This window comes from Varanus komodoensis, unplaced genomic scaffold (assembly GCF_004798865.1).
Source record: "Varanus komodoensis strain SLA01 unplaced genomic scaffold, ASM479886v1 scaffold1, whole genome shotgun sequence".
Taxonomy (NCBI): Eukaryota; Metazoa; Chordata; class Lepidosauria; order Squamata; family Varanidae; genus Varanus; species Varanus komodoensis.
In genome coordinates, this window is record NW_025335268.1 from 96,069,937 (window position 1) to 96,084,824 (window position 14,888).

At 41.4% G+C, this 14,888-nt stretch overlaps 1 protein-coding gene across 10 annotated transcripts in view; it reads right to left on the reverse strand.

The window, feature by feature from the left end:
* Window positions 1-1,038: 1,038 nt before the first annotated feature.
* BTRC (beta-transducin repeat containing E3 ubiquitin protein ligase) overlaps window positions 1,039-14,888 on the reverse strand; it is a 144,292-nt gene continuing 130,442 nt past the window's right edge. For all 10 annotated transcript variants that reach the window (XM_044437238.1, XM_044437210.1, XM_044437279.1 and 7 more), the window contains 4 exons: window positions 13,110-13,220; window positions 10,056-10,134; window positions 8,207-8,400; window positions 1,039-6,123 (listed from right to left, as the gene is read on the reverse strand). In XM_044437238.1, the coding sequence (XP_044293173.1) occupies window positions 8,239-8,400; window positions 10,056-10,134; window positions 13,110-13,220 (352 nt within the window). In that variant the 3' untranslated portion in view covers window positions 1,039-6,123; window positions 8,207-8,238. The remainder of the gene's footprint in view (window positions 6,124-8,206; window positions 8,401-10,055; window positions 10,135-13,109; window positions 13,221-14,888) is intronic.

Sequence of the window (14,888 nt, forward strand, 5' to 3'; positions counted from 1 at the left end):
GTGAGAACACTAAATTGGCAAAGACTGATGCAAGACTTGCCCGTCCCTCTATGTGGTGGCTCCAGCTGACCTGGGTATGGGAGGAACAAGAGATCAGACAGGCCTATGCTCTTTTCTTCAGGGTTTCTTCTCTTCCCACTCGGTGTGTGTGTGTGAGGGAGTAAGGGAGGGAGGGACAAACTTACTCTCTTTATGGACCACCGAAAGGAACCTTTGCATTCTGTAAAATATCCCAGTGTCTGCCCCTGCTCTCTAGTAACTACTGCAGTTTGTTATCTTCAGTTGATTTGTTCTGAAATGCACCCATTTCTCATACATTATATTTTCTTTCTGTGTGAAATAACCAATAAAGCCCTATACAATTTACACAGATTTGTCCAGGGTTGGACATGGATGCTGTGATAAGGAAAACAGGTCTTACATACTTAAAGAACTGCTGCTCATGCATGTGTTTCCAAAAATAAATTCTCTAATAAATTCTCATTATTCAATTACCTTAGAAAAATCCTGAAGAAAAGGTATATTTAGGTATGCTAAAATGTATGGCACAGTGGCATCCAGGTCATAGTATATTACAAAATAGTTCTATGTAAAACTGAAAGAAGGGAGAGCAAGCAGAAACCAAATGATGCATCTGATGAATGGTGTATTTCTGCTTACTTCTGTTGAAAAGAGACCATCTGAATCATGCCGGATCTTGTCTTTGAATCTATGCTAATTTCAATACTTGCATTCCTAAGCAAAATTATGATTTTTTTTCGCTGAAATATCTTGTACAATCCATTTGGTAAAGAGCATTTTCCCTTTCTGGAAAAGCACTGCATTTGCTGTCATGCATTCCAATAATTTACAGTGCTCTAGCAGCAACCCATCAGTAATGAATGGAACTCTTTACAAAGTATTCCAATTTATGAATAATCTGTCCCAGTTTAAATGAATGACAGCCAACACACTTAACTAGACAATAGTGCAGTACTCTTTGCCACAGTGCCTGGGAAACAAGCCTTCCATTACAATCCAAGAAATAAAAACACTTTGTATGTTCACAGCTTAATCTTATATTTATATTTATCTTCTGAACAGTTAAAATAGTCTTTAAAAAACACACTTGTTACTGCGACCCTAGCTCAAATGAACATTAGTACGGTAGCTACACATCACCAGAACATAATGGCAAAAATTCCAAACCACTTATTAGAATCTAGAGAACAGAGAGAGTAGAGGTACAAGTAAGATCATATGCTTTCTAACGTGTGGCCACAATTCTCTGAGCTTCCGGCAATAGGCGTGTAGTGGTCTGGGTGTTTACTTTTAAAGGAACAACGAGCTATTGGATAAATTGTCCTTACACCCAATTCTACTTTGAAAGATTTTGAAGTTGCATGCCTTTCCATTGTCTATACAAAAACAGAAAGGGGAAATTGCTGTTGTTTTGTTTTTTTTTGAAAAGACATAATAAAGTCTGCCATTATATTTTTTTGCAACCTTCCCAAGTGTATGGACCCACAACTACTTTCTTTTTTCCTACTCAAAAATCCTAATTTCATTAAGTAAAAAATTGTGACCATTTATTTTGTTTCACAGAGCTAAAGAAATCAAAGCTCTTCATGAACCAATAAAGGCAGCTAAGTAGGATTATGAAGTGGCATGTAGAAAATAAAAATGGGGGCATTTAGAAGTATTTTATTAAAAAGTTCCTGCGCCTTTCTGATAAAGCATCTGCCAGAGCATGCAGGGCATGTTCTCTCCAATTCTGCATGCACGATATTGATGTACACACATTAGATTCCTGAAATCTCAGCTTCCCTTTAAAAAAAACACAAGAAGATTCAAACTCACATTATAAGGAAAATACATTTGAAAACATGCAGGAATCGCTGTGAAATATTCTGGTCAAAGAATAAAGCTTCAGTTTCTGCAGCCCATATTCAATGCCTGCAAGTTTGCTCTTGCTCATATAGGCACTCATGTCCATCCCTTGCCTCTCGCCGGTCCACCGCTCCTTGCCTAGTGTTTGAATATTGTGCAAGAACAAAGCATGCAAATTAATACAAATTAAGCAAAACTGGGTACATTTACTGATTTCCATCATTTATTGTGAACACTAAATTTTGAATTTTCTATGCACATAGGTAGACCTGCATTAACAGACAACTTATTTTTCTGCAGAAAAGCTGTGCAGTACTCCAGGGCAAATATTTCTGCGTTTGGAAAGACGACTTCAGCTCAGAGAGTCTGCAGGCATTTTAGAGGCATGAGTCAGGTAATGGTTTCCAAAGAGGGTTGGATGTACGGTTATGATCCAATGCTAGGGCTAGTGTGGCGTTGTTAAAGGACCCCTTCCTGAGCATACTTTGCGTCACTAAAACAGTACTAACAATTCGTAACAAATCTAGGTATGTTCCCTGTCACCTTAAGAGGCTCCGAGTACAACTGAGCTACAGCCCAATGGCATTCTGCAGATGTACTAAATTGCTGCAACATGTCACTATATTCATGAAGAAAGATGCTGCGAAGCCGCAAAGAGGGACTCTCTTGACTGAAAAGCGGATGGACCACAACTTCACTGGGGAGCCTTCTAAAAGATGGGCTGCACCCATGCTTTATTCCAGGTGCTGTGTTACAGATCAGTAGAAAGCAAACACATCTTATAATACACGGATTTTGCTTCTGGAACATGCAGTTCCCAGCATGCAGCATTTAGACCCAAGTGAAGACTGCTTGTGTCAAGGTAGCCTACAGTGCAAATTGTGCTTCCATGGTCATTGTGGACTCATCCCCGGTTGGACAGACTCACCCAGAAGTACGATATGAGGTGGAATGACCATCATTTGGAAGATTTACTGTTTCAGGAGAACTAACTAAAGGGGAGGGGAATGAATCACAGCACTGCTGAGCATTGTTAATATGCATCCTATAGGTCACTTAGGGACCCCAGAAAAGTCCTGCATCTCTTGAGGTTTTTCCTGTTCTCCCTGCCCAATTCCAGGAGGACAGAGTAAATGGAAGCATGCAACCCAGATAAGCCTTTGGAAACCATTGCATTTTTCTTCTACCCTCCTGCAGAGCGTATCTTTTTACTTGCACACAGCAAAACAGAAAACACATGAACAACCATTTCTCTTGGTAACACTGATAACTCCTAGGCATCTTTGAACTGGACCTGGAAGGAAGGAAGGAAGCCCACAGGACCAGTTGACCTCATTTGGAAAAGTGTTACTCACATGGGCTCAAATAGGCAGATTTATACATATGAACTTAGAGAAGGGAAACACACATAAGTAACTCTTTCTTCTCCTTCCATGAATTCAAAGTAGTAGGCTATTTCTTTTTTTCCTGTAGCCGCAAGATGTCTCTCACCTTATTTCAAAAACAAGCACAACACCTTAAATAATCATCAAAACGTTTAGCTTGTCCCAGTGTTTAGTCAGGAACAGTGACAGTGACTCAACATTATGGGGGGAGAGGGCGAGGTCCTATGCTACATACTTGTCTGCCTATATTGAACTCAGATATTTTGAAGGAATCAACTGTCCTAGGACTAGATATGTACATTTTTATAGAAAGGATTTCTCCTATGGCTAAGAGCCAGTTGTGTGCTGCTTTTCCTCCTGAGTACCTGCCTGCAGAGCTCTCCCCTTCAAGGAGTGAAAGGTTTTTTGAGACCATCAATTCAAAGTTAGCATTTCATTCTACAGCAAGTTGCTGTAGAACTCAACCCTCTTTTCAGAAGTATTAGTATGATTAAAATTCTCCTTCCAGCTTTTACTTCAGATCCATTTGAGAATTACCTATCCAGTCAATCCATTATACAGGTAACATACAGAGATGACAATGTAGAAGATTTCAAAGCTTCCTCTTCTATGGAACACCAACACTGCCAAACAGTTAATGGCTGGAGATACAGTAGACCAAAGGCAGTAAAAACACCATTCCCTTTGCGATCATACAACTTGAGTGGGCTAGAAGTTGATGGAGGAGGTCACCCTTTTCCAGTATCCTTTTTCCATGCCATCACATGGTAGATCTTTATTCAGCAGAAAGATGCCATTTTAACTTCTTTTGAAATGGTGTACAGGAATATCTCACTATTTTCCCCTTAAGGTTATGATTTACACATTGTGATTAATTGTCCAGTAAAATGTTTGTTTAGAAAACAAACAAACCAGTACTTTGGGAGCAGCAGCAAGAAAGAGGAGGACCATGACTGTCAAGGAAGGGTTCTATCCATCATTTTCATCTGATCTCCAACTTTTCAGAACTCAGCAAGAGTTTGACAAAATCCCATGTGTTTGACAGAGCCACTGCCAAACAAACACCCCCCCCCCCATTCAGGAGAGAAAACATGGATCTTACAGCTTTACCTGAAAACAAGGGAAAGAAGAGAAACCTGTTGATGCTCCAGCTTTTGCAGATCAACAGTCTTATATACAAGCAATGCCACAAACTTTGGGACCTAAGAGAATAGTAGGCACGAGACCCAAGGGCACAGTGGCTAAACAATGTTAAGGGCAACATGATTAAGAAGTAGTATGTGATAAACTGCCTCTTTTTCTCTTGCTGGACAAACTAGGCAAGGCAAAACTTTCTGATTTATGAAGGGTCTTTGTTCAAGAAGCATACACAAAAAGATCAGATCGGCATGACTTCTCCATGGCACCAGAGAACAGTTGTCTCTGACCATGCCTTTGGTGCTAATAAAGGCCTGGATTATATGTAGGCTGAAACCCATGTGGCAGAGACATCTCTCTGAACCACTGTTGAGAGCCATGTGGACAGGACCAGCTGCCCAAATTTCCCAGCTCCCATCAACTTCTGGCCAACAAGACCTGCTGTGGCAAATGCTAAACGTTATCATGGATGATTCCTTGGGCAACTGATACTCCCAAGAAAATGAGGAAACAGGCCATGAAGGGAACTTGCTTACCTAGCAGCAGAAAATGAAACATTTGTTTCCTACATGCTAACTTAAAACAAACCTTTGCCAGCCTCCTCTTAAGCTTTCCATGCTAGGAGACAGAGGTTTCTGATATTCCCATTAGCGATGGCAATTATGTATAGTTTCCTAATGTGTTGTCAGCTAATTAGTACCATGAAAGGTTTACTTCTGTACTCCTAGATAAAACCCACTGCTTTTCTTTTCTGCCATTCTCCCATCCCCAACAAATTGGTCCTACAGTTGTAGGCTGAACAGTAGAGTTAACATAGCTTCCCATTACTTTAGTAGTTCCCTTCCAATGCACCAATGTCAGCTCCTGAACAATGATACAATCAGGTTAGCTGGAAAACTGGAATGACTAAATCAATCTCTGCTGATGGAGTCCAACTGGGATGCTCTACTAATTCTGAAGTCAAGCTCTTGCTTGGAATAAGGAATGCGCCAAAAATGAAGGAAACCAGGAGAACACTGAGATCTGTTCTTGGTACATCCTTTTGATGATGAAATGTGGCCCATGAACCAATAAACTCGACATCAGCACCAATACACCCTCCCACATACTCTTAAACAACATTAGACTTTGGCAGAAAAAAGCTTAAATTTCCACTTACTGGCATCTGCCAGTCCAACATTTCATACAGTTGAGTAACTGCAAAGGGCTTAGCTGAAATTGCTTAGATTTCCATCAAGACCACTTAACAGGCTTCTGGCCCCCAGGGCCTTCATTTGGCATTAATTTGGCTCTTCTCTAAAGTCCAAGGTCCTTCCAACACTAGAGGGAAGTCCTGAAAGGTAGAGGCATCAGCCTACTGTTCCCCTCCTACCAACACATCAAAAGGTGATTCTCCCAGATGGTTACTCTTTCGACTTAAGAGTAAAACATGACATTCTGGTAACATGTTAAACATATTTTAAGGATGTCTGCAATCAGCCAAGAGAGGAAATGAGTGTGGGAAGAAGGGAGGTGTATACATCAGTTATTCATGAACGATAAAAGCAATCTTTTGATATAGCAGCACTTGAGCAGTCAGCTGTGCTGAGAAGACCTTGTCTGAGATCAACCACATGCCAACTTGGTTCCAGAAGTGTGTCTGTGAATCTCTCTTCAGTAATAACTGTTAATGTGGATAATTCTTTTGCCCCGGCATTGGCAGATAATTTAAATATCGCAGCTTAAATGAGTCCTGGAGAAAATGACAAGAAAAAGAAAAAAATAATCAGTCAGCTCTATCTTTGCAAACAGAACTTAGTAAACTAGCAAGAGGCAACTATGAGTTCTAGACACTCAAAGTGGATTTATCTAGGCAAATTTTAATATGCCCTTCGGCTAGAGTGGAAGCAGTTGTCCATCTCCACATTCTTTGCAGGATTTCCCATCCTCTGAACAACTTTGAAACACTATCCTCCACTCCCATTTTGGCTAATACCTGCTATTTTTAGTGTACTCACTAGAAAATCCCTCCACACTTGCCAGACTGGATGAAAGTGGAAGGAGCTCTAACATTAAAGTAAAATGTCACAAATCTGCCAGTACTGTCTCAACTGAAGGACTGCACCTTCACAAGCTCAATTTCCTGGGTTATTCTCTTCAAGTGCAAATTGCCTTTCCTTGTTCCAGTTAAAAAGGTCTGTTCACACATTATAATGAACATAAATTCATATTGCACACATGTTCAGATAACTGTAAGAATCTGTCTGCAAGTGAACTTTATACATGCACTAGAAATTCTATTTCATCTAGGCACACATCATACATGCAACTGCACGCATGGTGAGGAAATGCACATATGGCTTTGTGAACTGACGAACAAGTGATATCTGTGTGCAACGCTATACAATCTACGCCTGGAGTACAATCCTGATCTCCATAGGACATTCTGAGTTATAAGAATGTGGTGTTTCTGAGATAAAGATTCAAGATAGGAAAGAGACTAGAGCAACCTCAGAAAGAATAAATAATGAAAACAACAAAACAAAAGACCCTCCCCTGCAATCTGGAAAAGACAGAAGAAGAGGGAACTGCTCACTAGTGGATAACTGATTTATTGGATTCCATTCGCCTCTATTTCTGTTTGCTTTTGTTTAGATACTTGAGTTGTATACTTACTTTATATTACTTTCTCCTGCTTCCCCCTCCTTATATAAATACTTGTTGGCTCACATTTTTTAACTTCCATTAGCATTTTATATATTTTCATTTTTATTCATAACATTTTCAAAGTTTCATATTAGCATTTCTGGTGGATATATACATTAAAAGACTCTGCCAAATTAAAAGACTTTACTATATTTATAACAGTGCAGGCAGAACTCCAGGAGCACTCTCCAATGCAAGCCGCACTGAATATGCTAGGCCTTCTTTCAGTGTAAGAAGCAGCACATGTATGCATAACTGCTTGAATGAACCCCCTCCTCACATTTACTCCAGATCCTCAGATTCCTTATTTCTAATGTTTGTAAATCAAGCAGGAGCAATGTCAGTCTTACAGCATCTGCCACATATTCTTCTAGATGAATGAATGCCCTTTGCAGGAGAAGACAATACTCAGAACGCAGAAAACCCTACAAGGACACATGCATTTTCCATTACATGTAAATATATGTGCAGAGATCAGCAACTACGTGTGCTCTGTATACAGATCAGAGATGTGCTGCATGAGACCTGTGAGAACCGCAAATGGCACAATCTTATTCCAACCTTTTATATGCCAGTAAGTCGTCATTCTCTAAGACTCTGCAGCAGACTTGTTGATTTACTTCAGGACATTCCTCATCTGTTCTAAATACGGATTCTCTTTTTGGCTGTCAGTAAGCTAAAGCCCAGGAATGATTCTTCAGTCATCTCCGAGCCAACCAACTGGAGAGCTGTGACTTAAAATAAACCCTAAAACGAAGTATTTCCTATGCCATTTACAAGTCAGATACAGAGAAGGCACACCAGAATGGCTCCTGCTTTAGCGAACAGAAAATGAATTTAAGTGTTGTACAGATCCAAATTCCTGCATTCTCCCTAAGCTTGCCTTGGTGAATCATTCCCCCACGTGGAAAGGTCAGTTAGCCTCACAGATGCAAAACTAGATGGATGGCAGAATTGGTGCTGAGTGGCCCTTTAGCCTCATTTGGGGCCAACTGTCAAGGAATGCACTCAGTTACTGAATCAGAAAGAATCTGCACTCCTGCAAATACTGTAAGCCACTTAGCCATTATGGTTCTTGCCTCTCCACTATGGAATCTACCTGATACCCCCAAGGGTCCCTTTATTTTTACCTGTGCAAGTGTGAGGTACAGTCTAGTGCTATTTATCTGGAGATGTAAGTATATGTTCTGGAGGGGGAGCGGTTAGATTCTGCTTGGGTAGCTGGATCATTCAGGAAGTCCCAGATAAGGATGGTGTCATCATGCGAGCTACTGACAATTTGAAATTCATCAAATTGGAGACGGAAAACTCTACCAGAGTGCTCCTAGATAAGGGAAAGAGAGAAGCCAAATTTATTCATTTGTATTTTCCCTAGAGTTGCTGGAGATTTAAGCAAGTAAATATATTTTGTATTTATTCTGTATTCACAGCTTAGAAAAGTCACTCAATCCATATGTTTTTGAAAAGTAGTTCTGACATTATTAATAAATGGCCTGTCCAGTGGCCCATGACCTGGTTATTTTTGTCTGCTGCACTTTTCTTCCAGTGGTTCTTCCTTAAACCTCCTGACACCATCTGGGTGGTTGCTGTCACAACACAGCACATCATCCACCCTCTTGCTTTGACCTTTAATGGTTTGTTAAAGAATCTAAAAGTTTTTATTTAAAAACCAAAACATCAAATGTTCATCCCATGCATATTGAAAGAGAATGCTGGAAAATGTGTTGGGATTATCTTCAGAAGCTTCAGAAATGTGAGATGCCCTTGTAATGGTCAGGAAGTGGGACATCTGCATTCCCTTCCCCCCTTCCCATGCTTCCAAGGGCATGTCTACTGTTCTTGTAATACACAGATCACCCCATACATCCTCTTTCACTCCGTATGTTTAACAACTGCTAAAAAGTCCCCAAACCTTCAATTTCTTTGCATCCCTTAGAAGCACCACAAATAACTAAGCCAACTCCCATATTTGCTATCATCTTAGAATCTACACATGTGATTGTCCAACCTTTCCTTGAATACCCTCAACTTCTCTTTACATAACTCATCTGCTTATCTAAGCCATCTCTCAAACAGAAAGCCCTTCCATTTAACCAATAAACTACTTCCATAGGAGAGGTATGTAAAGACCTTTGCCCCTGAATGACCTCATTCACCCTTCCTTGGATATGTCTATGAGACAACTTTAATGAGGCAGTGCCATCTTAGGGTTGTTTACACTGGTGGCTTAGCCATGAGCAGCAGGCCTCGCAACTGATTCTCAGCTGAAGTGTGAATGAGGTCATTCGGGGCAATGGACGCCGACTCCCCTAGTGCTTCCTTAATGCCTAGTGTATTCTGTGTTTCTCAGATTTGGACTTCTAGGATCAGAAAGGCAAAACAAGATGCCTCTTTCCCCTGCCACTTGCTTCAGTGGGTGCTGTTTTCTGGGATGAAGTACAGGATGTACTTAAGGATTATCAGGCAGTAGCTGCTGAGCTGTCCTGTACCAGGAGGGCTGGTTTAGAAAAGTGCTCTGCACCTCTACAACAATGGACACACAGGGACATTTCCATCCTGGAGACAGCAAGCCAAAATAGACAGCTTCTTTTTGGTACAGAAGTTCTTGCCAATTACCTGCTGCCCCTTTAACTGTCTTTGCACTTTGCAGCTTCTCTACTTTGGGTATCCCTTTAAAACATTTGGTGATGTATTCTAGACTCATCCAAGCAGTGCAATGTTATGACCGCTCTCTTTTTGTGTATGGCACTTCTATTTAAAAAATATCAAGCAAAGCAGCATTTTGTCTTCCTTGCAGAAAAAGCAAATTGTGCCCTACGTAGTAGTGGGACCCACCTTTAGGTCTAACCTTGAATGGATTTGATGGAGTGACTGAGGAGGGGCATGCCATGGTGTAATTGGCCAAAACAGATCAGATTTCATCACATACGAATACTGGAATAACTCATCTCCTGCTCCCCATCAATTAAAAGCTCTTACCACAAGAGTGCGCAGACAGAGGGTTCCAGCAGGAGCACGTGGGTCGAGAGCAGCCACCAAATCCCAGACTTTAATCTTCCTGAGGCACAAAAGAGAATAAAAAACCAGTGTTAAAGGGAAAGCATCAGCACTAGACAAGATTATTTTAAAGGAGCCATTAAACACAGCTCAGAATCTAAAACTTAGGTGATGAATCCAATAGTTCACAGGGAGTAACACCCTCAGACAAAACCTCTGGCATTGAACTGGGTGCTCTTAAAGAAGGTAAAGAGTACACTGGTAACATAGACGTCAAGCAAAATCAAAGAGATGCTATCAATTAAAACTGGCATCTTGGCAGCAAATGGGCTGAGGACAGATAATGAAAAATCTGAGGAAGTGATTAAGCCCCTGCTTGACCTGAAAAATGTTGATGTCTGATCCTCGATGCACCAGAGCTAGTCAGTTCCTGTTGGTGAAGAAAGCCAGAGTAGAAGACAGTAGCGTTAACTGGATTCGTGCATTAAGCAGGCAGGTGAGCTGCTAGAAAGCTTCCCTCCTTAATCTATTACTCTGCAGGCATTCCGAAAGGCCCCCTAGCAACCTCATGTGTCTTCATTCCACTCTGATTACTCTTGTGTCATCTGCCATCAAGAAAATGTTCAGGCATAAATTAAGTCACTATCTCTCAGCCTACTTGAGACAAATGATTCCCCAGTAAGCTATCTTCTGAGTCCTTCTCCTTGCTTCAAACTAATGAGGGCAGAGAAAGGGAAGGATGGCTGTCTGTTAGTAGGAGTGTAATAATGCAGGCATTCTGATTTAACCCAACCCAAAGGTACAACAGTGGAAATAATAAGGGTCAGTATACACATGTATAGGGACCAGTGCACTGAGAAAACGTATCAACTTGACATTAGTCTGTCCAGGGAGAACATGGTGATGGGGGTGGCAGGGCTGCATGCTTATCTCCACTTCCACAGTTACCACTGCCATCACTGTGTACAGGCAGTCCCTGAGTTATGAATGCCTGAACTGCAAACAACCCGTACTTACAATCAAACTGCCATAAAGCCTATTAATTTTTAGAAATTACTGCAAAAATTGCCAGCACCGTAGAGAGAGAAGCAGCAAAAGGGTAGAGGGGGAGACCTCCAAAGCAGGCCCTCCTGCCCTGTCCATCCGAAGAGGGAAATCTCTCTGGCATTTTCTTGCTGCCAAGGGGGTTACTGGTGAGTTTGGACAAGGATGGGGGTGGGCGGGTTTGAGATATTTGCGTTTTTTTCCACTTTCACAACTGCCTGGTGCCCCAACCCCAGGGGAATATGGAACTCTGGCTGTATGTGATTCGACTGGCATACAAATTCAACTTAAAGATGGATTTGCATTTTCTCAGGAATGGACCTCATTGGTAACATGGGGCCTGCACAACTCTGAATCCAGTGCAGGGCTGTGCTCCACATGATCAAGTGCCCTGCATAGCCGGTGTTCTCAGTCACATGCAGAGCCTCTAACAATATGGGAGGCTTCAGAAGTTATATTCAATACAACCCCAGGGGAACTCTAATTGTTGAATGAGCTTCCCATTCAGGTACACCTGGTGCCTCTAGCATGCTCTTTTGATGCCAGGTGAAGATCTTATTTCTCAGGTGTTTCAGTCTCTCAGTTTCGATTGCTTTAAATATGGTACTGCATTTCAAATCTTTGTACTGCTGCTAGATTTTATTTTGGTTTTTATTTTAGTATTATACTATAACTTTAAACTTTTCTATTGTATTTCATCATGTTATATTTTATGGTTTTAATTGTTGTGAACTGCCCTGAAAGCTTTGGTTATTGGTGGGTATAGTAACGTAATTTTAAAAAATGACATAAGGACATCTTGCACAGCTTCTTGGGTGTGTTGTGGTTAGGCAGCTTCATTCCCAAAACACTGTCAATCTATTACTGCCTCATGCTGCAGCCCTCTGTCTCCTCCTCCCCTCTTTCCCTTCTCTCTCTGATCCAGAAGCAAACACCTGCATGCTTGATGCATGAATGGTACTCTAGAAAGGAGAATCCTTCTCATCTAATGAGACTCAGCCTGGTTTCACACAACATGCTCAGCCCCTGTGGAAATGTAAGGACGTACTCTGGTTAAAATTTCCTTTACTGACAGTTAGACCTAGCATGGCTTGTGTTCATCATGCTCCCATGTTCCTTCCTCCGTCCTCCTGCCTTATCCTGTAACAGTAGGAGTAATGAGATGTCCCCTGAGCTGTAGCAAGGTACTGGCCATGGCTTATTCTTTTAAGTCTGCCTGTGTTATCCACACTTGGAAAAGTGGGAGCCACAGAAGACCACACAAACACCCCCTAATGAACCCAAGGTCTCTGCTGCAAAGGGGGCTTTTCCAATCCCCCATCTTTAAAAAAAACAACCCTGAAAAAAGCTCTCAGTGTGGGCAACAAAGCTGCAATTTTGCATGGACACTTGTCTGCACACACAAAGTATACATGCCAAAATACAACTTTGTAAAGCATTGCTATTTTTAATGTCTCTTCTAAAGGATGCGTGCATGTGCACCCATATTTGCAGCTGTGTCATGTGAACCCAGTCTCTATCTCTGAGTTCTGGGGAGAAGGCCAAGAGAGGAGGTGCTTGTGTACTGGAACTGCTCCATAGCAATATATTTCCATGCAAAACTGATCCCCAGAATAAGATGAAATTGTGCCATCATTTTAGAGCAGGTGTTAAGGACCTATAATTTCAGAATGATTATCATCATGATTTCAGCTGGTTCTGCACTGCATCACTAGATTAAGTTGAACTAGGATTTCATCAGCAATTTTGGAAGTGAGTGTTTGATAGGCACAAAAACTGAGGGTAAGCAGAAAGACACAGAACAAGTAGGTCAAAGGCAAGCTTGCCTTAAAATGAAAATCAAATGTCTGGAAGCAAAGGAGAGCCATATCATGGAAAGGGTTATATGCAGTAACTGCAAAGCTTCAGGACTGAAGTAAGTATGGGATGGGGGTATATAATGACAGAGAAAGAGAAATACTAGGCATCTGCATTCCATCACTAAATTCTCACCCATCATAGGCTCCACTGACTATTCTCTTGCTATCAAAGCGAATGCATCTCACCAGCTCCTCATGGCCTTCCAGAACCCGCAGGCATGCCCCACATTCAATGTCCCATAACCTAGGAGAAGGCAAAACAAGTAATTGCTATTATGCATTTGCTAATAAAAATGACAATAAACTATACCTGAATGTAGATAACACTGTGATACTATTCTATGTGAACTTGAAATAAAAAATGCCTTTAAAGAAGGCAAAAGAATTAGACTTATTGTTAACTGGCTTTAATACTGGAGGAATACTTAGATCATTGTCAAAATAAGACGGAGCCATAGATAAAGCATGTTTTGCATGCAGAAGGTCTCTCGTTTGATCTGTGCCCATTTCATGAGGGCAGGAAAAATGCAAGCCTGAGAACTGCATCCGAAATATCAGTTTATTAGAGGAAACCTGTCACTGTCAACCAAGCCTTGGTAACCTTTTAGACTGATCATTATAATGCATTGCATGTAGGGCTATCCTTGGAGATTGTTCAAAACCTTCAGCGTTTGAAAAATACTGCTGTTGATTTATAGTGGGAACAGGAAGCAAGCAGGATATTACACTGACAAGTACAATGTTGGCTCACCCAAATAAATATTGGTGTTGCTTGTTCAGCTATAAAGCCTAAATCAATTTGGGTCCAAGTAGCTCACTAAGTACAAGCCTTGTGTTATATACAGATCTGTAGTTAAAACAGACATGCAGAGCCTTTGGACTGTGGACTTAATCTGGCCCACTGTTCACTCCAATCTGGCCCATGAGGACTCCTGGGGTACCTCCATGGCGCCCAGTGCACTGGAAAAAGCTCCCAGAGTGCATTCCAGCTGTCATCTCTGATCTCAAATCAGAGATAAGAACCAGGATGCAGGCAGAGGTGATCTGGCCCACACTGGGAAGTACACAAGCCAAGTCGCTTTGCCAATACTGAGATGAAGGCTGCTTCTCCTGAGTACCTTTTCCCCATGCTGGAAGGCAGAGAACGCCATCCTTCTCCAAGCACAAAGAAACCCTCCAGGCTCAAGAGGTGGGTCTTGACATCAGTGGGCAATCATCCCCATCTAATAACAATTCTGCACCTGATTTAGTATCTGCCAAATCGCATTGCAATATAATGTTGACCTGTTGCCAAGATGACAAGTTTGACCAAGCTGGTCAGTGTAAATGAAAGGTTTGATAGGAATCCTGAATTAAGGAGATGGTAATTGGACCGTGCAGCACTGTTGCAAGGTTGCCCCAGAGAACAGGTGGTGTTGCAAACATCATGACCTCTAGATAGAAAGCCAGTTGTTACACGTTTTATGATCCAATGGCTGTATAACTTGACAATCTGACTTCCATGGATCTATGAATCATACAAATGTCTCTTTCCTTAAGGAACAGATACTCTTTACTCTGTATCTGCACAACCAAACTGCTCTGAAAGACAGCAGGCTCTGTGTTAGGGTTTTGGATATTTTTAGCACATTGGTAGAGTGGTTGGGAAAGTGAAAAGTGTCTGAGTCTGTGAACCAAGTAGGTGAAAATGTCCTCAAGACATCCAGTTTATTTTCAGGGTTGGGGCCTTGCAGTTTTAGCTGTGAATCACAGGCAGCACCTTCCCTTTGTTTATATACACTTTTTCACATAAAAAGTCCCATGGAAAAGTGCTGACAATGATATCCCCCACTCCCATAATCTACAATCATTCTCATCTGAGAAGAATTGCTATGCATCCTTTTGATGTTGCAGTGTGTGCGTGTGTGTGGGT